This window comes from Esox lucius, chromosome 13 (genome assembly GCF_011004845.1).
Source record: "Esox lucius isolate fEsoLuc1 chromosome 13, fEsoLuc1.pri, whole genome shotgun sequence".
NCBI lineage: Eukaryota > Metazoa > Chordata > Actinopteri > Esociformes > Esocidae > Esox > Esox lucius.
Window position 1 is genome coordinate 34,816,907 of NC_047581.1, and position 27,788 is coordinate 34,844,694.

At 48.4% G+C, this 27,788-nt stretch overlaps 2 protein-coding genes across 18 annotated transcripts in view; one reads left to right on the forward strand and one right to left on the reverse strand.

Annotated features, from left to right (window-relative positions):
* The window catches only part of slf1 (SMC5-SMC6 complex localization factor 1), a 49,062-nt gene extending 44,630 nt beyond the window's left edge, over nucleotides 1-4,432 (forward strand). For all 7 annotated transcript variants that reach the window (XM_029124880.2, XM_034296192.1, XM_034296197.1 and 4 more), the window contains one exon: nucleotides 3,748-4,432. In XM_029124880.2, the coding sequence (XP_028980713.2) occupies nucleotides 3,748-4,232 (485 nt within the window). In that variant the 3' untranslated portion in view covers nucleotides 4,233-4,432. The remainder of the gene's footprint in view (nucleotides 1-3,747) is intronic.
* Nucleotides 4,433-5,949: 1,517 nt separating this feature from the next.
* The window catches only part of mctp1a (multiple C2 domains, transmembrane 1a), a 149,739-nt gene continuing 127,900 nt past the window's right edge, over nucleotides 5,950-27,788 (reverse strand). For 10 of the 11 annotated variants that reach the window (XM_034296303.1, XM_034296302.1, XM_034296300.1 and 7 more), the window contains 4 exons: nucleotides 17,849-17,958; nucleotides 16,905-17,014; nucleotides 16,315-16,412; nucleotides 5,950-9,054 (listed from right to left, as the gene is read on the reverse strand). In XM_034296303.1, the coding sequence (XP_034152194.1) occupies nucleotides 8,983-9,054; nucleotides 16,315-16,412; nucleotides 16,905-17,014; nucleotides 17,849-17,958 (390 nt within the window). In that variant the 3' untranslated portion in view covers nucleotides 5,950-8,982. Of the gene's footprint in view, nucleotides 9,055-16,314; nucleotides 16,413-16,904; nucleotides 17,015-17,848; nucleotides 17,959-27,788 lie in introns of those variants that run through there. The other variant, XR_004576672.1, reaches the window with a different exon arrangement.

The window sequence follows — 27,788 nt, forward strand, 5'->3', positions numbered from 1 at the left end:
ACGAAATGCGGACATTGTTATTTCTACCAGGTCAGAAATAAGCTAGGAGGAATTGGTGAACTAGGGGGTATTTTCTTTATCAAAAATGTTTATAGTTTGTTAAAAAAAAAAAATATATCAAAAATAAGGTTTAAATAATGTTCATGTTATTTTCTCCATTAGTGGTGTTGAAGTACATGCCTGTTTACAATTGTGGTCAAATCCATTTCTCTTGAGGCAGCAGGGAAGCAGGCTCCTAAAATGTAATAATATCTAGGTTGTTTTATCGTACATGCAAATGATCATTATCCATTCGATATATTGTTAACATTTTTTTTTTTCTCTGTTCTATACAAACATGCGAAAACGTGAAAACTTGACAAATTATCCAACAAGATGAAGATAGGTTTCACCACCTGCAATTATCTTTCAGCAAACTAAGTTTGCATAAATTCAATAAATGGCAATGAGGACCTGGACTAACACTATGCCTTAACGCTGTTGGGCTGTCAGCTGCAGCCGACAGAAGAGAAATGACTGTGTGGGTTTTTCTGCTTTTGAACAAGGTCATGGTGTTCTAACATTACTGTCTAATAGAAGTAAAACGTAATGTTCTCAGAACGCATTTGACGGCCGAACTTTGGATTGCCCACCTCAATCCCAAATATACACCAGCCCTAAAACAATGACTTAGTTTTCCCTTAATTTTCGCTTCAGTTTTTGGGCAAAATCGTGAGCGAGCTCTGGGCATGGTTTTTCTTCCAGCAGAGGAAAAAAGATAAACCACTCCTGCGGTCCTTAAAATGTTATTCCTGCCTCGGCACACGCCACCCGGCAACTAGAACAACAGTTGGCCTTCCCTTGACGTTTCTCAAGCCTCAGAGTTTCTGTCAAACTGAAGCCACTGCCCGGATGTCTGTCGGCAGCCTTTCAGACCCCGTGGCCAATAGAATTGTCAGAGAGCACTGAACTAGCTAACAAGTGGCAGGAACATTGCAGAGGTTAAGCAGTCGAGTGCCATCAAGTGCAGTTTGCAGTGGAAAGTGCATGTCTAAAAGCAAACAAAGGGCCCGCTCCACACTGGCCCAGTGTGCGTGGGCACAAAGAGAAGGTAAGAGAGAAAGGGTTGTCATTCAACACGTTCCCCCTACTACACAGTTAACCTGGATTTGTGTTCAAATACGTTTCAGCTACAATACAAATGCCAAATCCTTCTCGATACCAAGTCCTTGTTATCTGTCAAGCTTTAGTTATATAGCACTTTTCATTCGCAAAGGCAACGACACAGATACAAACCATTCTAATACTAATAAAATCTGTAAAAATATGACGAAAGACCCAAATAAGAGTTCAGAACTAAAGAATAATCCTTGGGAGAAACAGTCTAAAGTATGTTTCACATTTTTGTTTAAACTTGTGGCTTTCTTGGGTATACCAGATGAGACCATTACAGCAGTCAAGCCTGCTTGTAATAAAAGCATTTATGAGTCTCTCCTCAGTTTGAGAAATGGACGCACCTTGGAAATGTTCCTTAGGTGTTACAACGCTGTTTTGGTTACGTTCCTAATATGAATCCGTTAAGAGCCTTCAAATGGTTGGACAACTGCAGACTGGAGCGCGAGTTACAGTAGCAAGCTATGTTTCCCCTTGAGCCCATCGCTGACCTGTCTCCAATGTCTCCTGGCGGGCAGCACACCCAGGAGTTTGAGAATCTGCATTTCCTCAGGCAGTCGGGTAGTTTTTCACTTCAGGTTGGAGTTTTCACAGCACTTCTCGCACTTAAAAATACACTCACCTAAAGGATTATTAGGAACACCTGTTAAATTTCTCATTAATGCAATTATCTAATCAACCAATCACATGGCAGTTGTTTCAATGCATTTAGGGGTGTGGTCCTGGTCAAGACAATCTCCTGAACTCCAAACTGAATGTCAGAATGGGAAAGAAAGGTGATTTATGCAATTTTGAGCGTGGCATGGTTGTTGGTGCCAGACGGGCCGGTCTGAGTATTTCACAATCTGCTCAGTTACTGGGATTTTCACGCACAACCATTTCTAGGGTTTACAAAGAATGGTGTGAAAAGGGAAAAACATCCAGTATGCGGCAGTCCTGTGGGTGAAAATGCCTTGTTGATGCTAGAGGTCAGAGGAGAATGGGCCGACTGATTCAAGCTGAGCAACTTTGACTGAAATAACCACTCGTTACAACCGAGGTATGCAGCAAAGCATTTGTGAAGCCACAACACGCACAACCTTGAGGCAGATGGGCTACAACAGCAGAAGACCCCACCGGGTACCACTCATCTACACTACAAATAGGAAAATGACGCTACAATTTGCAGAAGTTCACCAAAATTAGACAGTTGAAGACTGGAAGAATGTTGCCTGGTCTGATGAGTCTCGATTTCTGTTGTGACATTCAGATGGTAGAGTCAGAATTTGGCGTAAACAGAATGAGAACATGGATCCATCATGCCTTGTTACCACTGTGCAGGCTGCTGGTGGTGGTGTAATGGTGTGGGGGATGTTTTCTTGGCACACTTTAGGTCCTTTAGTGCCAATTGGGCATCGTTTAAATGCCACGGCCTACCTGAGCATTGTTTCTGACCATGTCCATCCCTTTATGACCACCATGTACTTATCCTCTGATGGCTACTTCCTGCAGGATAATGCACCATGTCACAAAGCTGGAATCATTTCAAATTGGTTTCTTGAACATGACAATGAGTTCACTGTACTGAAATGGCCCCCACAGTCACCAGATCTTAACCCAATAGAGCATCTTTGGAATGTGATGGAACTGGAGCTTCGTGCCCTGGATGTGCATCCCACAAATCTCCATAAACTGCAAGATGTTATCTTATCAATATGGGCCAACATTTCTAAAGAATGCTTTCAGCACCTTGTTGAATCAATGCCACGTAGAATTAAGGCAGTTCTGAAGGCGAAAGGGGGTCCAACACAGTATTAGTATGGTGTTCCTAATAATCCTTTAGGTGAGTGTAGGTGGTCCAGTGTCTTGTTGACTGGGTGGAGTTACAAAGTGCACTGTATATGTACATTTCAAAGTCCAGGGAGTTAAATCCAGACGGATTAACAACCAGGGAAAATCGTTGTCTTTAAAGCCTGCGGTTAAAGCAGCACACCGGTACGTTGAGCTGTGCAGTGATTCATAATAACAGACTACCCCGTCTTCCCCATCCCAACCCTCTCCGCTGCCCGTCTGTCAGATGGATCTGCACTGGCGGTCTCATGCGCTCCATAAGCACATGGAAGCCTTAAACTGTATCCGGCCACTACCCAGAGTCCTCCACTGCTACATGAGACGAGCCAGCCAGTTGATCTTGTCAACATTAGTTAGCAGCTGAGTGAGGAAGACCACAACACCCTGGCTGGCACATAGGCCCAGCGGATAAACAGCTGTGTGTGTGTGTGTGTGTGTGTGTCTCCCATCGGCCCTTATGTTAGTTTTATTCCGCCTTATTTCATAATCTTGTTGCTTAAATTGGCTGCTCAGCTGAGCATTTATTCTGTCATGATACAAGGTGAAGCTGTCTGATGCCCCCGGATACAAGGCGCACATTAACACAACTTTTCAAAAACCTCTTCCCTTGCAGTTGCTTTGCAGTTTCTGAACCAGGTTTACGTTTGATTTGATACCGTATTAAACGTTATGCAGTATTAATGACATGGATGGAGGGCCAAATCGGAAATAAACGGCAGTCTGTTTGGCGTCAAGGTGAACTGTTTCTGCCCTTTTGTCCTACAGGATCTGATCTCCTGCTACAGAAGGACCATCATGGCCGGACCCCGCTGGACCTGGTGTCCTCCGCCACGCTGAGGCAGGAGCTTAAACAGAGTGCACTGATGGGAGATACCGCTATGGAGCACCTGGGGTCAGAGGTCAGAGACCTGCCCTTCCTGGAGGCCTGTTCTTGTTTGCTAAAATGCCTGCTCCTAACCTACCAGCTAGAGAGGCCTCAAGTCCAGGACGTGCCTCTTTCCCTGGGGTTGAAGCTGGCCCGGGCCCTGAAGAAGCACTCTGCCCAGAGGGTGACCGCAGGCTGGGCCGACACACAGTCAGTGCGCCTGGTGGAGGACATGGAGACCGTGTTGGGGGTGGAGGAGTGTCTGGCTCAGCTGGTTCCCGCGGTCACAGAGTGCCAGGGTGCGCACACTCGTCTCCTCATCATCCTGCTGGAGGAGATGAAGGAGCACAGAGCAGCACTGCTGACAAACACAGATGCATTGTGAGAGACAGACTGTGAGAGACACTTTGAGACACGCACTGTGAGACATACATGTCAGCCTTTGTTAATTATTTGAGATTTTAATTGTTTAGAAAATATATTTCTATGTGACACTGTCCAGACATATAGGTTCATGTTATTTTGTTCAAACCAACTCATGTTGGGCCTATGTTTTTATAAATTAATAAATTGTTGTGTTGGGAATTTGTGCAATATGTAATGACATTCACAATAGTGGTCCAACTTCCTCACCAGGCTTCTGAGAATATGGGTGCGTTAACCAGAGGGTTCTGAGTATACGGGTGGGTTAACCAGAGGGTTCTGAGGATATGGGTGGGTTAACCAGAGGGTTCTGAGGATATGGGTGGGTTAACCAGAGGGTTCTGAGGATATGGGTGGGTTAACCAGAGGGTTCTGATTAGATGGGTGGGTTAACCCAGAGGGTTCAGAGTAGATGGGTGGGTTAACCCAGAGGGTTCAGAGTAGATGGGTGGGTTAACCCAGAGGGTTCAGAGTAGATGGGTGGGTTAACCCAGAGGGTTCTGAGTATATGGGTGGGTTAACCAGAGGGTTCTGAGTATATGGGTGGGTTAACCCAGAGGGTTCAGAGTAGATGGGTGGGTTAACCCAGAGGGTTCAGAGTAGATGGGTGGGTTAACCCAGAGGTGTCAAACCGGTTCCACAGAGGTCTGAGTGTCTGCGGGTTTTTGGGTTTCCTATAATTTGGTTCCCAGTTCAGACCTAAACAACCAGATGAGGGTAGAACCTAACCAATTAGTGACCTAATTAATCAAGTACAAGGTGAGAACGAAAACCTCTGGTTTAACCTCAGTGTTCTATTTAGATGGATGGGTTTAACCCAAGGTTCCCTTCATCAAAGCCACCCAGAGGGACTGGTTTGGGAGCAAGACACGCTCCACTCATTATATGTTTTCATCTGAGCTGGGCCATTCTGGCCACTCACCCAAATTGCTCCAGGGTCCCCATCTGTAGTGGTTGATCCCTGGCTCTGACCCCACTCACCCAGGGTGTTTCTGGGAGAGTGGCGTATGCATTTATTGATTGCAAACCTTTTGACTGGCTGACGGATGACTTAAAGGCCTGTGTGTTTGGCGGGAGAAGAATGTATTAAGGGGTCTGGAGGGGCATTTGTCGTGTTTGGTCACGTAGTGGCTTGAGAGGGAAGCGGGACAGGGATGGAAGCCCCCGATAAAGCCTCATCTGGTGGCCAGGTGGGCGGTAATAGGGGAAACACTAGCCACTGGCAGCACAGGTGACAGCCAGACCCTAACTTAGCCAAACGGGCCGCTATTTCCTCAGGGGAACTTCAATGGAGGGAAGGAGGCTCCTAACGTAGTGCTTGTGTTCGGGGGAGGTAGAGGCGTGACAGTGGTTTGTGTCTGTTTGAGATGAGGGACGGGGGCCCGGGTGTGTGCTGCGGCATGCAGGGGTCTGGCTCAACCAGCATCAGAACGCCTCCCAGACTAAACGATCTGCTCAGAGGATTCACAGGGGCCTCTGGGAGCCTTCAGGTGGTATGAGGGCTATCCATCACCCTCTGTGTGTGGTAGAACTAAAACGCACAGGGAAACACGTGCTTCAGATCACGTCCTGCACATGCATACCCACGTCTGTGTTAATGTATTGGTCTTTATGAAGATTAACAACCAAACTTAAATTCTGTTTGGGGGGGGGGGGGGGGGTTCAAAGAATGACAAATCTTCAAAGATGATAAAAAATATTTATTGTTTTTCATGTTTTTCAAAATAACCGACATACATCAGAAGCATTTTGGTCATATAAGAGATATATATATATATTATATACTCATCTTTCTCCACCCAACCCAAATCCTTTAAAACCATTGGCCAGGACTGGGAAAGTGAAGACGATTTCACAGGCAAGACAGCAGGCGAAAAGGACCTAAAAGATAATAGACACAGGCACACACCTATACAAGATCTTCAGTTAACATTAGACCATTTACAAGCATATTACAAAAAAAGACCATAAAACCATAAATAAATGACTACTATGTACATCATAAAAAAAATACAGGTAAAAAAAAATGGTTGCAAATCTAGGTGCCTTTTTAAATGCCTTTCCGTCCATTGATACATTCTGTTTAGCATTTCATCCCAAAACCCCCCAAAAACAATCACTTTCATTAACTTGCAAACAAATAAAATGTCATGAAAGCATTTGGATGCCAGACCACGCACAACATCCACCACAGTTACTGTAAATGAAACCACATACAGTGGTACACACATACATATTCAGGTTTTCAGAATGTCCCTCCAGGCAGTACCAAAACACACAAACGCCCCTGTCTGTGATTGAGGATGATATACCCCGTCTGTCGGCAGCATCTCCTGTTCTCCAGGGAGCATGTTACTGTCTTTCAAGTGCATTCCTCCAGACAAACCAAATCAATGGCCTTCCAAAGTGACACATCTACGCTTGATAAAGTTTAAAGGATGGCGGGAGAGTGGAATGTGGGGAGGACGACGACGACTGGAAGGCTGCGCTGTGATCTTTCAACAGATGCTCTGGGAGAGACCCATGAGACTTCCCGTTCAGACAGGGCCGCGACCCCAAGCTCTGACGAACGAGAGAGGGGGAGAAAGAGAGGGGGATGATGGGAGGGATTTGAAAAAAGGGTGCACTCACACAAGCACACAGCCCTGCCGTCTCCGGCCCCAGTTCTCTAAGTCTTTTCACACAGCCCTGCCGTCTCCGGCCCCAGTTCTCTAAGAGTCTTTTCACATAGCCCTGCCGTCTCCGGTCCCAGTTCTCTAAGAGTCTTTTCACACAGCTCTGCTGTCTCCGGCCCCAGTTCTCTAAGAGTCTTTTCACACAGCCCTGCCGTCTCTGGCCCCAGTTCTCTAAGAGTCTTTTCACACAGCCCTGCCGTCTCCGGCCCCAGTTCTCTAAGAGTCTTTTCACACAGCCCTGCCGTCTCCGGTCCCAGTTCTCTAAGAGTCTTTTCACACAGCCCTGCCGTCTCCGGCCCCAGTTCTCTAAGAGTCTTTTCACACAGCCCTGCCGTCTCCGGTCCCAGTTCTCTAAGAGTCTTTTCACACAGCCCTGCCGTCTACGGCCCCAGTTCTCTAAGAGTCTTTTCACACAGCCCTGCCGTCTCCGGTCCCAGTTCTCTAAGAGTCTTTTCACACAGCCCTGCCGTCTCCGGCCCCAGTTTCTCCACACACATACACACGTCCCTTGAACGAGAGCTCAAAGTTAAGCTGTAGGCACACAAGTTGGGGCAGATGGAGAGGGCGACTAGCCTGGGGCAAATTGTTGGACTGTTGTTTGTGTGGGTGTGCGTGCATGTGTGTGTGCATGTGCCCACTGAGGCAGAGGAGACCAGCCTTTCAAATTAGATTACCGCTCATGATGCCTAAGGCCTGCCTGACAATTCTGTCTGCACGGGGTGACATCTATATTAGCAGAGCAGCCAGCCTCACTCATCTGCCTTCGCCGAGGAAATCGCGCTCTGTTTCGTGGTAGAAAAACACTGATCTGACCTACTGATGGTGGTGAAGACTGGATGAAGGGCATACAGTTTTACTGTAGGACTGCCCCTGTGTTGAATTGAAACACATTGTTTATTTCTGTGTGTTAATTGACTAGTTACCAAATGTTTGAAAAGGGTTTATTATTTATTTTGATAGTTAAGGACCATCGGATCATGGTGACAGGTCAAGTAACTGAAATGAAATCAGTACACATGTAGCTTCACATGTTGTACAGCTTCAGACATTTTACTGAAAGGTGTGTTTCCATGACTGACTGCTGTTCTGTTTCAGCTCCTGGTCCTCTAATAGGCTATTAGCACGCCATTATTGCAGAAGTACTGCATCAACACATAAACCATACTGGTAGCCAGAATAATTAACAGGACCTTATTTCAATCCGAGCAGAGTCACAACTGTTAATGTTCTTCTGCAGTTTGCTAGCACAACTGGGTAATAGCTAATCAGCATGGTCACTAACTGGTTGGGACAGACAGAGGCTTGAAGCAGAAAGACCACAGCTATGCCCAGAGGCGTAGAATTAGGGGGGGACGGGGAGTCATGACCCCTCCCACTATTACAGACAGGTCAATGTGACCCCCCCGGAAAAGAGTAGAAATTCTGGGATTCACTGACCCTGAACCCCCCCCCCCCCAATATACAATACAAACCTCGGCCTTTGGCTATGCCAGAAAAACATATTACATTCAAAATAAAATAATAATAACTTAATCTCAAATTAAATAATACACATTTATAAATAGTTTTGCAATATTACAAAAAGAATGGAGGGAAAACAGTTTGTTTTCTATTTCTGCACGTGCCTATACCCAGAGAACAGTTTTTGTAATGTATACAGGCCCATTGTGACAGTATGGCAGGCAGGTGGTTGACCTCGAGATGATTAAATGATATGTATAGATCAGCCGGAGCTGCTAACACCTTGGTTGGTTCACTTTCATGAATTCACTTTCATAATCATATTCATCTTTTGCTTTTAGGATCTTTCTGGAATGCTAATTACACTTCTGGAGATTAGTACTTTTAAAATATATTTAAAGTCAGAGAGAACAAAAGTGAGACAAAAGAGACAGAGATAGAGAGAATAAAAAGATAAAAGAGATAAAGAGAGACAGAGAGAGGGAGAGAGCTGAGCTGGTCCAGACCAGTGTTCCTCCGCTCCTTGGAGTCGAGCGGGTGGGAGGGTGGGGGGATTCAGTGGGCGGAAAAGGCCAGCTACCCCGGGTTGTTTTTCTTCCTTTTATTTGGACTGTGACTGAGATCCAGTTTCAGCTCTCGGTACTGCACCTGTTAAAACACACAGTCAGAGAGAGAGGGAGAGGTAGAAAGAGAGAAAGAGAGAGAGAAAAAGTCAGAGGGAGAGGGAGAGGTAGAGACAGAGACAAAGAGAGAGGGAGAAAGAAAGTCAGAGAGAGAGGTGGGTCAGGTGGGAAAGTGAACGATGCTGGGGTGGGCAGTCCGAGAAACCCCTGGGAAGACTCAGTGTTTCTGTCCAGCTGTGTGGAACAGAGCCCTGCGGGGAGGGTTCACACAAACAAACAGAACTGGGCAAAGGCTCATGGGAAAGCTTGGAAAGAGTACAGAGTCATTCCAGAGTGCACGGAGGCTATACAGGAAATGCACGGGTTAACCCTTCACGAGCCGTGGCCAGGCCTCCTGCTGCATTGCAGTGGTGTGTTGTGAAGTGTTTTCTTGCTCTGTGGTTTCAATTTGGTTTCACTGCGATGTGCAACGCAGACCGTCCTTCACTGCGCCAAGGTCAAATGGAGTCTGTTGAAGAATAAAGTCAGGCAGGAGCCACCCACACACAGTCTTTATTAAAGTCAACACAATAAAGGATACCCCCTTCGTGTGCAGTGCTCTCAAACGGAGCTGGGGGCTGGAGAGTCGCAACACCTATCTGAGTCACACGGTTTGTGTGTCATGGTGGGTCCACAAACTCCTGTAGCCAGAAAGGTCTTGGAAAGGCCATGTTGCAGATTCGCTCCCATCTTTATATTCACTGAAGACTTCATGTTAATAAGCTTTCTCTCTCTCTCTCTCTCTCTCTCTCTCCTCTCAGATTTGGCTGTGCACTCTGTCTGAAAGCAACCCTTTAATCCTGGCGCTGTGTAACCTTCCCTCTCAAATCCTCCATAATTAGCGGACGCCGGAAAGATAGGTGACTTGATGAGCCGCAGAAACTCCAGCGGATCCTATGTGGAGAGAGGATCTGTCACTGAACCTGATCTGGTCCGAACCAGCCGGAACATCCCGAGGGCTCCAGCGATAACGTAACACGGCGGAGGAAAGGTTGCGGGGGGGGGGGGGGGGGGTGGTGGTGGTGGGGGGTGAGCGGAGGAGGTCCGAGAGGAAAGCGAGGAGTCACATAGGTCTGTGGACCAGGAATAAAGATACGTTGACCAGGGGTCAGATCCAGGGGTCAGATCCAGGGGTCACCTAAGCAGTACAGATTCTACCACACGTTGACCGAGACACACATGCAGAGAGAAGGAAAGACAGAGACAGGAGAGTGCAGGGGAACAACAGGTTAAAGAGTAGCATGATAAATGAGGGGCTCGTTGATTTTACATTCAGCAGGAACAGACAGCATCGTGGCGGTGGTGGTGGGGGGTCAACAGTATTTACTACCGCTGGATGCTTGGCTTCATCAGCTTGGTGCTGTATAACAAGTAGGACCAGTAGTGATAGCACACAGGGGCACACATTCTCTCTCACCGAGAAAAGGGAGTCGCTAATGAAGCATGTTGGTTAAACTATCAAGAAGAAGAATCCCCCTGGAGTTCCTTTTTTCAACTCAGTAATGGATGTTCATGCCTCACATTATAGTAGCCTAGCCTGAAAAACCAAATGCTGTCACTCATCTAGCGCCTCCCTCACAGAGACACACTACACGGGCATCCCTGAAAGCCTGAGGTAAATAACGCTACACACCGACTGTCAGACTTTGTCACGTGACTGACGTTATCAGACGTCTCATCCCCGGAGTTGTGGCTTCATTTGCTTGCGTATGAAACGCGACAATCTCTCATTATGGCCGTGTGATAGTGCTAGCTAACAGCTCTCCCGTTTGTCCCCAACTGCTGAACAGCGTTACTTCAATGGCCAGCGTCTAACCTAGTCTACCTCCATCACACAACGCATCTCAGACACCTCAGGCAGCCTGTCTCTGAACCTTCTAGTCAACGACACCCCCCCCCCCCCCCCACAATGGTCACCGCCGCCGACGTCCCAGGGAGGGAGTGCTAACTGGACGACGGTGCGTTCCACCTCTTTGCATCACCCAGAAGGGGCGGGTTCTGAGACTCCACTGTCCCACAGCCTCCGAGCAAAACATCTGGCACAGCAGAGGATCAATGTACAGCTGAACAAATAGGACTCCTTGAGTGGACAGGGCGAGGTAGTGGGAGACGGAGGAGAGGAGCTGGAGACCTGGCCCTGTGTGTCTGCCATGGAGCGAGGTGATACACACAGACTAAGGAAGAGAGGGCGAGAGTGGGGTGGCGGGGCAGGGCGGGGCGGTAGACTGAGAAAGTTAGGGGGGAGCCAGAGAGAGAGGAAGGGAGACGGAAAGAATGAGGGGGAGACAGAGAGAAACATGGGGAGACCAGTAGAGTCTGACCCCAAAACAGTGGGTTGATGAGAGATACTGTTCTCATGTTGGTGGGAATCCTTTTCCTAGTCTGGACAACTAAAGCAGACAGAGAAGCCCAGGGGATCTGGGTTTTTATGGGGCCCGTCCCACCAACGGCGCACGGCTGTGCTGACTTCCTGTCCTGACTTCCTGTCCTCCTTACATATGGAGGCGGGTCACTGGTCACATTTAGGCAACATAATTACCACAATAAACTACCATGAGAGCACCTTTTTTGTGTGTTTGGGGAGCACTGAACACCTGTTTAGGTAGCACAACGCCATATATGGCGCTATGGCAACGGAACGGTAGCACGGGTGGCAGACTGAGGCGGAAACACACTGCATCTGTTACATCATCTCACCAGACAGGGCTGCCATGACAACTGGTGGAAATGTCTAGGTGAACTAGTCAGTCCAAGTTTCAAAAACACTCGCTTGCTCTCACTAACATAATGGATTGTCAATCAATGTTGGCCGATTTCCTTACGGCAGCCAGAGAAGGTCTCTTTTGACCAAATCAGCTGCTACAACAATGATATATCACTGGTGCGTCAAGCGTTTATTTTATTAGAATTACTGGGGCATGCTAGTGGTAGTTTTGTGCAAAGAGAAAAGTTGTATTATTTCAGTTTTTCTTACTGTTAGGGATTTCAATGTTTATGTTGTTTAATCATTCCATCCCAACATGCTTTAAGGTGACATGCTGGTTACTTTTACAACCATGACACTGCTGATCTGTGTTTTGTTGTTTATACACTGCAGGCCTACAGGCTATCGTCAACCAACATTGGACATATTTTCAAAAGTACTGCAGGGAGTGAGGTAAAAGCCTACTCTGTATCCCATCATCAGGACGTTGTGAGATCACAGCCTGTTAGTGGGCGATTAAAGTAAAACGCCTACAACCCCCCCCCCAAAAGTATAGTTTGCAATTTGGGACTGTCTGTTGCAATTCAAATCAAAATCCTTCGGCTAGAACTAAACAAACAAAAGTTTTCATGTCAGGAGAAACTAGTTTTCTTATCGAAAGGAGTGAACCAGATAGAACAAAAGAAATGGAGAAAAACAATAATAGCTCAATCAAAAGAGAGCTCTCTCAGAAGATCTGCCAGGGAGATGTGCTCCCTCACGTCAGCCGTTCTGTGCCACCTTCCAGGTGACAGGCCCGCCACACAACACTCCAGGCTCCACTCGCTTGCGCTCACCCTTCCTAATAAAGCTAAGACGCCCCACACACACACACACACACACACACAAAAAACCAAAAAAACAGGCAAGCTAGTTAAAAAAAAAAAAAAAGAGAGGAAGACGAGTTGGAGAAAAACCCAGAGGAGAAAGAGAGCGAGAGAAAAGGGTAAAGACTGAGCTCAGAATTTGAAATTGTTATTATTATTATATTTTTTTTTTACATAAAGAGAACATCCGTGTAGACAGAGGGGTAAAAGACCTGGCGCTGCTCAAAGGCTGCTCAGCCCTCGCTCCTCTCCTCGCCGCCCTCCACCTCCCCATGTTGACAGTCAAAGTACAAAACAGCCTTTGAAGTGCGCACCGCGGAGGGGGCGCAGCATATACCAGAGACCGTTTCGTTTAGCGGTGTCAGACGGGTGTAGGTGTCGGCGGGCTGCGTCCCGGGACCCGGTGTTCCACGCGGCTCTCTCTCTCTCGAACTGTCGCCCTGCCGATAAGACAGAGGATCCCGCATTTTGGAGGCATCTGGGCGGGCGGGCAGCCGAGCAGGAAAAGGCAAATATAAATAAGTCAATGAGAGGAGACGGAGCGTTTTAATGACACTACTCTACGCTGTTTCTACTGGGGATGAAAAGTCGCTGCAGGCTTCATCTGTTGTGATGACTATAAGCTATAGAATTAGGGGTATTAAACAGAGCCAAAACACAGCCGCTACCTCACCGACACCCAGAGACAGGGGGATTCAGCAGCACTCAGGTCTAGTTTTCACATAGATGAAGAATGTCAAGGTGAAAAGCGAGGCGCACACGCACAGTGGAAAGCTTTTTCCAGCAAGTTTTTCAGCTGCAGAGAGGAGAGACTAATTGCTCGTTCAAAGTGAAAGGTTTAAATGTGTCCCAGGGACGAGGAGGCAAGGCAGAGCACAGGGATGTGATGGATGGCGTCTGGAACTACTCGCAGTCCTTCAACCCCCGGCCGCCCCCTACACCCTATGACCTCTTGACCCATGGAGTACACTCCCCGGCAGCCAATCAGGGTCATGATCCTCTACATCAAGGGTGTCTAAAAAGAAGATGGCAAAAAAAAGTCCCCAGTGGGCATTTGGAGTTCAATGACGAGTTTTGTCTATTTCTGTTGGAGGGGTTAAAACCTGCTACTTCACACCGGCTGTAAAGGAGCACTTGCTATGCTAATTGCTATCGTCCTACTTATGCAGTTCACAGCTCGCATGGCTAATGGTGTCATAAAGCATGCTGGGACATGGAGCTGTCCCAAATGGCAGGTTGGGAACACTTAGGTTGATTACGGCTGTCGGCCTCGTTTAGGGTACCTGAAGGATCCCCAGACCGTAAAGGTAGCTAACTCTGGCGTAAAATCACAACCAGCCATCCAGAGGGGAACGTATACAAGCCAGCCATTAAGGTTACAGCCTATGAAGAACACCAAGCCTTAGGAGGAGAAAAAAAAGAATCAGCAGCTGTAAACGTGAACTGGCTAGTAAATAGACGCGCTCCTCCATGGTTCAATCGATGCAGCGCTGAGGCCCAGAGTCTGCGAGTAAAAGACCACGTTTTATAAAGCCCCTGTAGCTCTAGTGAAAGCGCTCAGTTCAGTGTTCATTAGGACTGAGGGTGTAGCAGCCACTGGGCTCCACAAACCCTCTCCCTAGCACTTCAGGTGGTCACCTTGTGAACAGAGCTACATCTGACTAACAGGACTATGCTGCTGGATCCACTTTTCTCAACATGCACACACACACACAAACAGTCCCTGTGAAGTTACACAACAATAAACACACACACACGCACGCACGCACGCACATGCGCACACACAGCAAACGAGAAGAGAAAGAGCAGGAGAGAGAGAGAGAAAGAGGGGATAGTGAGAGACATAGAATGAGTGAGTGAGAGGGAGGGAGAGTTAAAAAGAACGACAGAACGAGAGGAAAGAAAGCCATAGAGAGGATGTGAGAGGACTCACACGTCCTTCCCCAGAATAGACACAGATTTTGCATGTAGGCCCGGGGCGCAGTTCGTCTGCCCCTCTGAATAAAGCCATTAGAAAGCCATCAGTTCAAGCTGCTCCACAGCACCTCCCGAACGATGTGGAGGTCCAGCGCAGGTCCTGACCTGGTCTTAGAGAGGGCCAATGGGGAGGGGGGCGGCTGGGCAGTGTGGGAGAGGTGTGGAGGACCACACGGGGGGGACTGAAATAGCACTTCATTTGTCATCCACTGCAGTCGCCCGGCTGGACGCATCAGGGCGGGGGGGCGCTCCATACAGGACAGTGTGGCACCCCAGCCTCCTGATACCACGCCCATGTGACCCAGAAACCCAGGCGAACCCAGAACCGGAGGCAGGGCCGGGTTGAGGGCAGAGCAGAACGTCCCCGTTCTGTTTTAGGTACGGAGCTCGCAGCATTCCAACTCTGGGGGCAGAACAACCCGCCCAGGTGATCAGAAACTAACTTTTTTTGGGTGAGGCAAGGGTGCCCCGGCCTGCTGCTAAAACCTCCCACCAATTAACCGTTTAGCAGCGGCAGTAGCACAAGCTGCAGGGGCAGTGTGTGTGTGTATGTCTCCCAGGGTGTGTGTTTGTGTGGGTCTCCCGGGGTGTGTGTGTGTGTGTGTGTGGGTCTCCCGGGCTGTGTGGGTCTCCCAGGGTGTGTGGGTCTCCCGGGTTGTGTGGGTCTCCTGGGTTGTGTGGGTCTCCTGGGTTGTGGGGGTCTCCCGGGTGTGTGGGTCTCCCAGGGTGTGTGTGTGTGGGTCTCCCGGGGGTGTGGGTCTCCCGGGGTGTGTGGGTCTCCCGGGGGTATGGGTCTCCCGGGGGTGTGGGTCTCCCGGGGGTGTGGGTCTCCCGGGGGTGTGGGTCTCCCGGGCTGTGTGCCTAATCCCATGGCCGTCCCATCCAGCCGTCCTTATTAAGGGCCTTGTAAACCTTCCTTCCCCCCGACCCCTCCGGTTCCAGGTGCCTTTACCCCGGCAGCAGGCCACCTTGGCCTCATTTGGGTCGGAGCTACCTGCCGCTGGAACGACCCTGGAAGACAATAAAACCCCACGGGGGCTGGGTGGAGGGGGGGGGGGTCCAGGGGCCGAGGATTACGACCCCGTAAAGATCAAAGGGGCTGCAGCCGACAAGCGATCAAAGGGGAGCGCGTGGTGCTGATGTGGCGGGAGAACGGGCCGAGCAAGGAGCGCACGGCTCAGCGGTCAGCGCAGACAGTCCCAGTCACCGGTTAACAGCCTCACTTTCACAAGCTGCCATTTAATTGCAGTTAAACAGCGGCAGAACCTTGGCCGGGCGCGTTAGAGCGTAGGAGTTAGGAGTTTATCAAACCCCGGCGCTCAGCCCAGCAACCACTGCCTTAATCTGATCTCACGGTTAATGTAGAACTAAACTGCGTGAGAGGGTGGTTAACTGTTGGTTTAATGCTGTAATGACTCACTCACAACAGCATCTTTACAGGAGCACTCCTGGATGGATTCAATCAGCCGGCCCATAAAGGCCTTCACTCACTTAACCTTATTACTGCTGTGGACATTGAACTAAATCAGGAAGTATTGAGCAAGAAAAACACCTAATAATGGTTGGGAGAATGGCATAAATCAATATAAATCACTGTGAAAATGACTTGTAGGAGGGACAGCAGTGAATATGTAGATGGGAGAAGAGAGAGGGAGAAGAGAGAGAGAGAGAGAGAAGACGAAGGAGGAGTTACACCCACCACTTGTACATCTGAAGGGACTCTGGACAGGAAGTCCAGGAGCTCGTTGTTATCGATGGTGTATGGGTCACGGAGCTTCTTGGTGAATTTATTCACCCCTGTGGGGATGAGGAGAGAGGTGTTCAGCACACACATCACAGACGTTTACCTCTTTTTTCCCCAACTCTTCTCACACTTTCTTTCCTGCTTTTCAGTTTTTCTCTGTCTTTGTTACACTGTCGTTTATTTCCCTATCAGACATTCCTCACTCTCTATTTCTTTCACATTCTTTCATGGTCTTTCTCCCTCCGTCTCATCAAAGCCCTCTGAGGCCTTCAAGCCAACTCAGCATGTCTGAGAGCAGCGTACAGACACCATTAGACACCAAAGCTCCCCTCTTCACCCCTCAAGAGAGTCCGCTCAGCTTTGTCTGAAATAGTCAAGTCCCCTAAGCCACTGCGACATGGCAGTACACAACAAACGAATATAAAGAGGACCATTAAGCTAGAGAGGTATACCGAGTATCCATTCACAACCTTGCCCATGGTAATGTTACATAACATTACTGACAGGAAGTACTACGCTGCTAAATGTAGCGTCAAGGCCCTCACCCCAAGCTAGGATGATGTAGCGTAGCGGGATGCAGTAGACCAGTATTGTGGTCACACACAGGGCCGCGATGGCCAGCCAGCTGAGGAAAGGCACGGTCCAGTTGAATGTGCTGTGGAGAGAGAGGAACACAGGTATCAGTCCTCATTGTCCTCCAGCTGACATCAAAATGATAGTCCGCGAGCAGACCATTTTAACAAAGAGCAACATGCACACTCATCTCTAGATAGGTTGGGTGGAACAAGCCCTGACGGGAAACACATTTTACTCAGTGAAGCACCTATGAGTAGAGTCAGTGAGACAGCTCTTTTTCGTTATTATTTTTCACCTCACCCCTCAATGTGAAACCAAGTGAAGTCATTCAGTACAGTAGGTACTTTTTAGGTTGACATGCAGTTACTGATTTCCCCCACATGGGTGAGAAAGCTATTGGTGAGACAGCCCCTATAAATGAATGTTAATGTGTACACAATTTCAGGGTGACAGGCTAGCTTAGTGGCTATAAGTATCTGACCAGTAACTCAAAGGTGACTTGATCAAGTGCCAATCTGCCAGAGGTAAAGGTGACCAGTATGTCTCACTACCCTACCAGTCCTGGATTATATTTTCAATCGATAAAGTAGCTAACAGCGAAGTTAATGCTAGTAGGAAGGTGAGTGTGAGTATTAGTTCAAGTTAGGTCAGTTGTTAGTCAGTTGTCAGGTGTTCTATCCTTCTTGAAGAGGCTGTGGGATTAATTAACGCAGCAGAAACTTGTGTGTGTGTGTGTGTGTGACCGTGTGCGTGTCAGCGTGCTTAGTGTGTGTGTTCCAGCCAGCGTGGCACGGCTGGGTAAGATGTGACAGGGAAACAGGCGGGAGGCCGAGTGGTTGGTGAGGGCTGGCGGTACCGACCGGGTTGGCGCGGGGAAGCGGGGGAGCGTTGGAGCGGTGGGCTTACGACTCACTTCTTTATCCTCTCACCATAGGAGGCCACCACATCCAGCGCGTTCTGCACACTGATGCACACATCCTGGATGGCGTACAGCTTGTTGATGAAGCTCTTCCTCTCCGGATCCTTAGAGTACATACGGAGAAAAGGGAGAGGAGTGCGTAGAAGAAAGAATGGAAAATGGATAGAGAGAGAGAGAGAGAACAAAAAGAGAGAAGAGAGGAAAGAGGAGAGAGAGAAGAACGAGACACACAGAGACAAAGGCTGGGCACATGCATCTTTCAACAAAGAAAACATTTAAAGAGCGTCAAAGCCTTGAAGAGGGGAGCCAAAGCACCAGATATCCTCCTACAGTTGACTGACTGCTCTCCAAGCTCTAATGGAGATATAAAGTCAGCAGAACCAATGGGAATGTGCTCCCTCTTACAGCTAGCACACAGGAACATTTGAATATGTGAATAGGGTGAATTTTGCTGAATGCCAAATGGATCCATCAATCTTATAGCTGCCAAGACGGGCCCGCTTTGATGCTGGCAGCACACTATGATGTCACCGTTAGTGACAACATTGTCATGGTTAACGCCATCGGCACCATGACAAGTCCATTCTTTTCAACTTTTAATGGTTGAGGACAGCAGGCCAGAAGACCACTCTGACATGACGGGCTAATCTAAAAGCCCAAGAAGTCATGCAACAGTCAGTGAGCTTGCTGTAGTACTGATTGACAGAACAATGTGGGACAGGATGTAGTGTGTGAGTGACTGACGGACTGGCTGACAGACATATAGACAGCAAATAAAGACTGCTGTGGTGGTGGTGGTGGTGGGGGGGGGGGGGTGGTGGTGGAATGGGGTGGTGATGGGGTGGGGTGGTTGTGGTGATGATGATGGCGGTGGGGGGTAGTGGTGGTGATGGTGGGGGGGTGGTGCTGATGATGGTGGTGGGGGGTGGTGGTGATGGTGGTGGTGGGGGGTGGTGGTGATGGTGGTGGTGGGGGGGTGGTGGAGATGATGGTGGTGGGGGGGTGGTGCTGATGATGGTGGTGGGGGGTGGTGGTGATGGTGGTGGTGGGGGGGTGGTGGAGATGATGGTGGTGGGGGGGTGGTGCTGATGATGGTGGTGGGGGGTGGTGGTGATGGTGGTGGTGGGGGGGTGGTGGAGATGATGGTGGTGGGGGCTGGTGCTGATGATGGTGGTGGGGGGTGGTGGTGATGGTGGTGGTGGGGGTTGTAGTGGTGGTGGTGGGGGGGGGGGTGGTGCTGATGATGGTGGTGGGGGGTGGTGGTGATGGGGGTTGTAGTGGTGGTGGTGGGGGGGGTGGTGGAGATGATGGTGGTGGGGGGGTGGTGGAGATGATGGTGGTGGGGGGGTGGTGGAGATGATGGTGGTGGTGATGGTGGGGGTGGTGGGTGGTGGGGGTGGTGGTGATGGATGTGGGGGGGGGTGATGGTGGTGATCTGGCTGGGGACATGCTTGCAGAAGAGTGGCTGCAAATCTGAAGGATCTACAACAGACAAATACTGGAAGTGAAATCAGACCTGACTCCACCACAGCCCTAACTGACTCCACCACAGCCCTGACTCCACCACAGACCTGACTCCACCACAGACCTGACTGACTCCATCACAGCCCTTACTGACTCCATCACAGCCCTTACTGACTCCATCACAGCCCTTACTGACTCCATCACAGCCCTGACTCCACCACAGCCCTGACTCCACCACAGCCCTTACTGACTCCATCACAGCCCTTACTGACTCCATCACAGCCCTGACTCCACCACAGCCCTGACTCCACCACAGCCCTTACTGACTCCACCACAGCCCTGACTCCACCACAGCCCTTACTGACTCCATCACAGCCCTTACTGACTCCATCACAGCCCTTACTGACTCCACCACAGCCCTGACTCCATCACAGCCCTGACTCCAAAACAGTCCAGGGATGGGCCTAAAACGCACTTCTATGAAAATAAGCTGAATATTTCTGCAGCAAAGGAGGGACATTCACTGCTAAACGTCCACCAGATATACCTGGAAACGACTTCTTTCTAAAAGTGCTTTTCACTTCACTGGAAATCTGACGAATACTGTAACGTCCAAATGTGTGGGAGGACGTGACAGATGCTCCGGTCATGGCAGCGGTCAATACTCAAAGACCATAGCCGGAGCACAGATACAACAAGGGACTAATTCATCTTATTAAAGAGAATTAGTGGAGCAGGAAAAGACACTAAACTGTCTTTAGCCCCGGGCCCTAGGCCCCAACCCTAAACCCTCCCCAGAGCACCCCCCCAACCCCCATCCCCTGTCCTGTTCTCCCTGCTCTTCCGGTAGGATCAGATATTTGAAAAATGAACCCCGCTGTAGCCAGCAAAACCACACTAGACAAATAGATATAATTAGACAGTGTCCCAGGGTTATTTTTCTTGGCAAATATGTTACAAGTCTCCTTTCTTCCCCTGCTCACTCAGCCCCCATCTGTTTTGTATCACTGGGCCCAACAAAGCCCAGGGTCCAGGGTCTATTGTGTTGGCTTGGGTTGGGCCCTGTGTTCTGGGCCTAGAGTGTTCTCCGAGCTCTGGGGATAGTGTTTGAGAGACAGGGAAGCGGTGTGAGAGTGCGAGTGGGGGTGGAGGGAAGAGGTCAGAGGTCATCAGAGTATAAACCATTGCCACATGCCCCTCGAACCGTGGGCTGACTCCTATTTCCTGCCTTCAAACGCAGGGCCGAGAGGCGGGTGGGAGCGAAAACACAAAGCAAGGGAGAGGCTTGTTTTCACTGTTCCCCCGCACGCCTCAGCCGTTACACACGGACAAGACCACAGCAACCTGCTCTAAGACTGGGTCGGAACCAGCTACTGCATTGCGTGGCCTTGGACGAGCTTGAGACGGACATTGGCTCCCTGGCGACCAACGGGATAGGACTTCCGATCATCTTACCCTTTGTTACACTGTGCTAAACTGTACGCTTGCTTGTACTCACCTGACGTGTTCCGTTTGTAACCTCGACAACCAACTTCAACCTTGTCATGTACTTTAACGTCATCCCCGGCGAGAGTGTTGATATACAGCACGACGTCGGGTATGACAGCACCCTCCACCCATCATGTTGTCAAGGTCAGGCTGTAAGGTACTTTGTCGTGTTCATGGAAATTATGTGTGTTTTTGCCGAGGTAGTGAATTGATATCTATGGGGGGGGGGGGGGGTAGCACGAAACAGTTTATACATACTACTGCAATTCTTTCTGGATATAGGTCATAGGTAATATAAATGATCCATAACATTGTATAACATCTGCTACCACCTGACACTACACACAAAGTTAGACAGAAAGTCAATCCAATTCAAGGCCTACGTCCGTGTCTTAAATCAGACTGAACAAGACACCACTGCTCCTGGACGCCGCTACTGTTAACAGGAGTAAGACAGTAAGACAGTAAGACCAAGCTTCTGCCTGAGTCGACAGCTGCCTACATCCTATACAGCCTAATGAAATGCAGGTGCTGTTGGCTATGTAGATACACAATGGATATATCTTCTTTTTAAAGGTAGGGTTTCACACAATTTTATGAGAAACGGGCACACACTCTTCAAGGGGAAGCTGTTACAAGCTGCTGGGTGCTGTGACCTTTGACCCGGGTGACTCGGGGGTGCCCTCGACTAGGGGTGTGAAGGCCAAGAGACCGTAGGCAGCATATGGTTCTCCATGCCGCTCCGTAGGCAAACACCGGGGTGCCGGGCCACCGACATGGGAGCTGAGCCAAATAAAAACACTTGCATACGTGAAATTGTAGCTTGTTTGTTTGCTTCAAAGGGTGCTGCCTCTGTGACCCGCGCTGCCGCGGAGCATTCTACCCATCTAATGAATGCGTGCTGACATTTCCGTGGCTTGAAAAAGGAAAAATAACTCTTAAAATGGATGACTTGATTCATTTCCCATCATTAGAGCTGTATGTATAATGAATGTGTGTGAAGGGAGGTTGGCAGCCAGGGCCACTGTTGCCTCTGTCTGAGCCGGTGCATATATTAAAATGTCTATTTATGTCACAGAAGTTTGTTGCACAAACAAAATGCAGACGATCAGCTTTCCTGACTCACTGTACCTCCACTGTCTCAGAGCCAGTGGAGCCAGTGACCTGGAATCTGCACCTCCAGGAGAATGGAAGAAAACACAGTGTGTGTGTGTGTGTGTGTGTGTGTGTGCATGGGTGGGTGTGCGCACACTTGCTAAAGTTATGGATTATGTGAGGTTAAATCTGACTGTTCCTGGAGAGCTACCGTCCTGTCAATTTTAACTCCAAGCTCCTGGAAAGCAAACTTCCTGTATATGTTTTTAACTTCAACCCCACTCTTTTAAAATGAAAAGGAAGGGTACGGGCCAGTTGGCCCCCTCTTCTGTCAATACTCAGAAGATACTAATCTGCCAAGTAGATTTGTCTACCAAACTAAATAAGCACCAGAACAAAGACAGCCTGCAACTTCAAACATCCCATTCTTTCATGATAGAAATACCCTTTCTGTTTTTGAAGGAGGTTAGTTACAACTGGAACTGGAGTGTAAACCCACCAGAGGGGGTGTAAACCTACCAGAGGGTGTGTAAACCTACCAGAGGGGGTGTAAACCTACCAGAGGGGGTGTAAACCAACCAGAGAGGGTGTAAACCTACCAGAGGGGGTGTAAACTTACCAGAGTGAGTGTAAACCCACCAGAGGGGGTGTAAACCTACCAGAGGGGGTGTAAACCCACCAGAAGGGGTGTAAACTCACCAGAGGGGGTGTAAACCCACCAGAGGGGGTGTAAACCCACCAGAGGGGGTGTAAACCTACCAGAGGGGGTGTAAACCCACCAGAGGGAGTGTAAACCCACCAGAGGGGGTGCAAACCCACCACAGTGTGACTGTGAGAGTGACTATGAGTGTGACTATTTTAACTGTCAGTTCTGTATGGGGTTTCTGGTGCTTAGTTTGAACTTAAATGTTAGGATGACCCCAGATGTACATTTATATGTAAGCCATTTTGCAGGCAATCTTTTCTCTGAGCAATTTACAGGACCAATTAGGGTCATGTGACTTGCCCAAGGGATTTCTTTAGACTATCAGTTTGGGTATTCAAACCAGTGCATACAGATTTTAATCTAAGTGCCTCTTCTAACCCAGATAATATATGCTTCCAAGGATTATTAGATTACTCAGCCTCTCCTTATGGTGTCATCCTAGCCACAATGTCTAAATATTAAATCCCTGCTATTTATCTTCTTAAATTGGGATTTTGACCAAACCCTTTCCATGAATTGTAATTATGATCCAAAAGCCTTTTTTTCTGATTTCCACAACTTTATGATTTAGCAGATTTAGATTGTGTGACTAGATAAAGAGGACCCAGACATGATGAGGTCATGAGACAGGGCCCGTCAGCATCATAGTCTCCCTGTTTAGTTGGACACAGTTCAGGACACCTGGAAGCGTGTGTGTGTGTGTGTGTGCATGTGTTGGTGTGTTGCTCTCTCCAACAGATCCTTCAGTACAATCTTAATCATATGGCGCAGTCCCACTCAATAGCAGGATCTGATGGAGTTCACAAAGAAGTCAGAGGAATGCTCTATTTTCAAGACCAACTGCATTTAGCTCTGCTTGTAGTAGGCCGCATGAAAGCCCAATCCGATGCTTCAGTGGTAGAAAATGAACTTGATGGATTTTAAAGGCATCAGGATTTAGAGTGCTGCTATTGCTGCATGTGGAGTTTGTTTTGTGTATATTTATTTGAGCGTATGTGCAGTTTGGACTACTACTGTGAGTGCATATGTCGATACAGTATGTCTGAGCGTGTGTTGACCTGTCAGCTACGTGTTGATCGGTGTACTGTGCCCAGGCTTCTCTTCGCATCTGGAGCAGCTATCTCCATTGGGAGCTGATGAGGTGATGCTCATTAGCATGTTGTGAGCTTGGCAAGAGCTTATTTAGTAAAGACAAGCTATAGAGACGCCAAAGAGAGCTCATCCACTTTGTTTTTACCAGAGTACAGTGTCAATCCAGCAAAAAAATGTATAGATATGTTTGGATATGAAAAAGAGTGACGTGCATGTTTTGTAATGAGAATGACTGTATAAGCCATTTTATACTCCACAAAAAACAGTTATTCACTGTCTTAAGGTCATCAGCCCAACATGGAGTTTACCACTGAAGTCTGTCCCTCTCTCTACACCTATACAGTTGAGACTGAGACAAAGTGTTAGACCGTGTAATCTCACATGACGTTTTTCTGCCGTAACAGGCACATCATAAAAATACAACAAATATAATTAACTGTATTCCACAGCAGTCAGGATGAGCCAGAAACACTGCTGTGCTTAAATTGCACCTGTTTTTTTGTAGCTCACTATAAAATGAAAATGTCGTATAAAACGTGACAGGAAGCTAATATAAGGCTCCCGGAGGACTTGTTAAACAGTGCTAGTTGACTTTGTAACAGCAGACATTATAGAATCCACCTTTTTCACCTCCAAAAAAAAGGGGGAAAGATTTAACTCAGGCAATGCTTTCAGAATCGCAACATTTTCATCCCAACACAAACACAACATCACCTTAGTACTAAACAATGTGTTTGTTAACTCTGTTAGAATTTTTTTTGAATCTAGCTCTGGCTCAGAATGTTTGTTTCTTGATTTTTACTAAACTAAGTGGCTTTTGAGTTAGCAACTAAAAGGCTTTAATAGATAATACTGAATAATTATTTACTATCCACTCCCTACAACCAGCTAACCTCCACTCCCTACAACCAGCCAACCTCCACTCCCTACAACCAGCCAACCTCCACTCCCTACAACCAGCCAACCTCCACTCCCTACAACCAGCCAACCTCCACTCCCTACAACCAGCCAACCTCCACTCCCTACAACCAGCCAACCTCCACTCCCTACAACCAGCTAACCTCCACTCCCTACAACCAGCCAACCTCCACTCCCTACAACCAGCCAACCTCCACTCCCTACAGCCAGCCAACCTCCACTCCCTACAGCCAGCCAACCTTCACTCCCTACAACCAGCCAACCTCCACTCCCTACAACCAGCCAACCTCCACTCCCTACAACCAGCCAACCTCCACTCCCTACAACCAGCCAACCTCCACTCCCTACAACCAGCCAACCTCCACTCCCTACAACCAGCCAACCTCCACTCCCTACAACCAGCCAACCTCCACTCCCTACAACCAGCCAACCTCCACTCCCTACAACCAGCTAACCTCCACTCCCTACAACCAGCTAACCTCCACTCCCTACAACCAGCTAACCTCCACTCCCTACAACCAGCCAACCTCCACTCCCTACAACCAGCTAACCTCCCCTCCCTACGACCAGCTAATATCCACGCTCTCTGACCAGCTCCCTTCAACTAGCAAATATATCTGCCCCTAAGTCCAGCTAACCTCTTCCCTCAGACCAGCTAATTTCCACTCGCTCCGACCAGCCAACATCTCCTCTTTCCAAGCAGCTAATATGATTTGCTCCCTACGATCAGCTAACCTCTATTCCTTTCAACCAGCTTATATCCGCTCCCTACAGTATGACCAGCTAACACCTCATCCCTCAGACCAGCTAATATCCACTCCCCACGACCAGCTAACATCCCATCCTTCAGACCAGCTAACACCTCATCCCTCAGACCAGCTAATATCCGCTCCCCACGACCAACTAACATCCCATCCTTCAGACCAGCTAACATCCCATCCCTCAGACCAGCTAACATCCCATCCTTCAGACCAGCTAATATCCCATCCTTCAGACCAGCTAATATCCCATCCTTCAGACCAGATAACATCTCATCCCTCAGACCAGCTAATATCCCATCCTTCAGACCAGCTAACATCCCATCCTTCAGAGCAGCTAATATCCCATCCTTCAGAGTAGCTAACATCCCATCCTTCAGACCAGCTAACATCCCATCCTTCAGACCAGCTAATATCCGCTCCCTACAACCAACTAGAGACATCAGGGGGCTACTGGCACCTTGCCAGTACAACATGAAAGAGGCAGATGTTTAATTTTGAAGTCACAGTTTTTATATTTTTTTTTCACAAGTAATCCTTGGGTGAATATGGAGAATACATCTCTTTTTTCCCTCCCTCTCTTTTCATAACCACATAAATATCTGTTAAATGGGCCCCGAGATGCTCCACACGTTCTCCTCTCATCAGGCGCTCACTCCCTTGCAGAAACAAAGAGCACTGGGAAGGTTTGCTAGGCTCACACGTCCCTAATGAAGGGGCATGTGTGTGTGTGTGTGTGTGTGTGTATGTGGTTGCTTTTTCGACTGAGCCAAAGTCAAACTGTAGTAAACTGAAGGTGGACCATACAGACGCAACGCTCTCTCATTCTAATGAGGCTTTTCTCCCAGCCAGTTCCCTTGGCGAGGGTCGCCGTGACGCCCCGGGATAAATATACACCTAAGCACATACAGGGGAGAATGTTGGCATGGAGGAGGCTTATTTTCAGGTTGACCTCTACGTCCCATGACTCCATCCTAAAAAGCCTGCTGTGTGTCTGTGTGTGTATTCACATGTGTGTGTGTGTGTGTATGTGTGTGTGTGTGCTCTTCTAATGGGGCTGGGGTAGTGGCGTCATTTTCCCACTGGGGCCTCATTCAACCAGCCTCTCTATCAGACAGACTCAAGGTCAGACAAAACCGCCCCTGGACCCCCTCTGACCCTTTCGCCCTGCCCGGCTCCACCCGAAAGCCCTCACCCCTGCCCCCTGTCCCCCTGCCTTCCTTACCCTGTCCTCTCCAGACTCCCAGTTGGCAACTTGTGATGAATAGGACACCATTACTCTTCTCCTTTGCTGGCCTGGTTTAGCCGCTGCCCTCTCCATCTCCCGAAAACAAGGCCGTCACATTCACAACATCCCCAGAACTACTTTTCCACTCAGCCCTACTTGGTTCTCGTAGAACTCAGGTTAAAGGAACAGGCACTTAAAGGGGTAATCCGGGATGAAAAGTCCAGTGTAATATGTACAATAGCACAAAGGCCGTCTGTGTTTCTTGATTCTGGTTGAGGCAAGCCACATGGTCTACAGTGTTTTCAATTAAAGCAATTACCTTCATTCCTTAGTATTGGCCACATGTCTGGCCTGCAAACAGTTGTACACTTCTTCCTAATCACAGATGTACACTGCCATGCAATACCAAGCTAATATGACAGACTAAGTTGCGCTGATAGTTAATTTGCTCTGCTTCATCAACTTGTTTTACAAAATCTAGACCAATTTATTCTGTCTCCATAACACCTGAACTGTCATGATGTATTTATGTGCTGAGATAAAACGAGCGATGGAGACACTTGGAACTGTTCAGTATTTCATAGCCTCTTTTTAGAAAAAAGCACATTGCCACAAAGTGATGGGACTGTGCCTTCAAACGGGGGCATAAAATATGTATCCTTGATGCTCATTACACATTTATGACTCCTGTTAAAAGAAAAGGTAGCAACTGCCTCTTCCCATGTTTGACTTTGAGACACAGGCAGAGTGTCTGTCATGTGATCTGCTCCAGATTCCAGCCAATCAGAGAGAAGATGGAAGGGCTCCATGTCTGCCAACTGTGCCAACATTACACTGACAGAAGGCAACGTTCAATGCTGTTACAAGTGTCTCCGCTTTACCAAGACGCCGGGGAGATGGTTGCATTTCTCTTCGATATGCCACGAGTCAAGCCATCTGAGCCGCCTGCGTGAATGTGCGGCTGATTAAACGATCAGACTGAAAACAGACGGTAACAGGTAGGTAGCAAAAGCCTCCGGAGGACAGAGAATGAGGCCGTCTTTGAATTGTGGTGATATAAGAAGCCTCTGATATAGATTAGAAATACAGGGTGATTAAGTGAAAGGGAGAACACAGCAAAGTGTCAACGCAGTGGACCAAGCATCTTAAACCACAAGACATTATACAGCTGACCGGAATATAGCT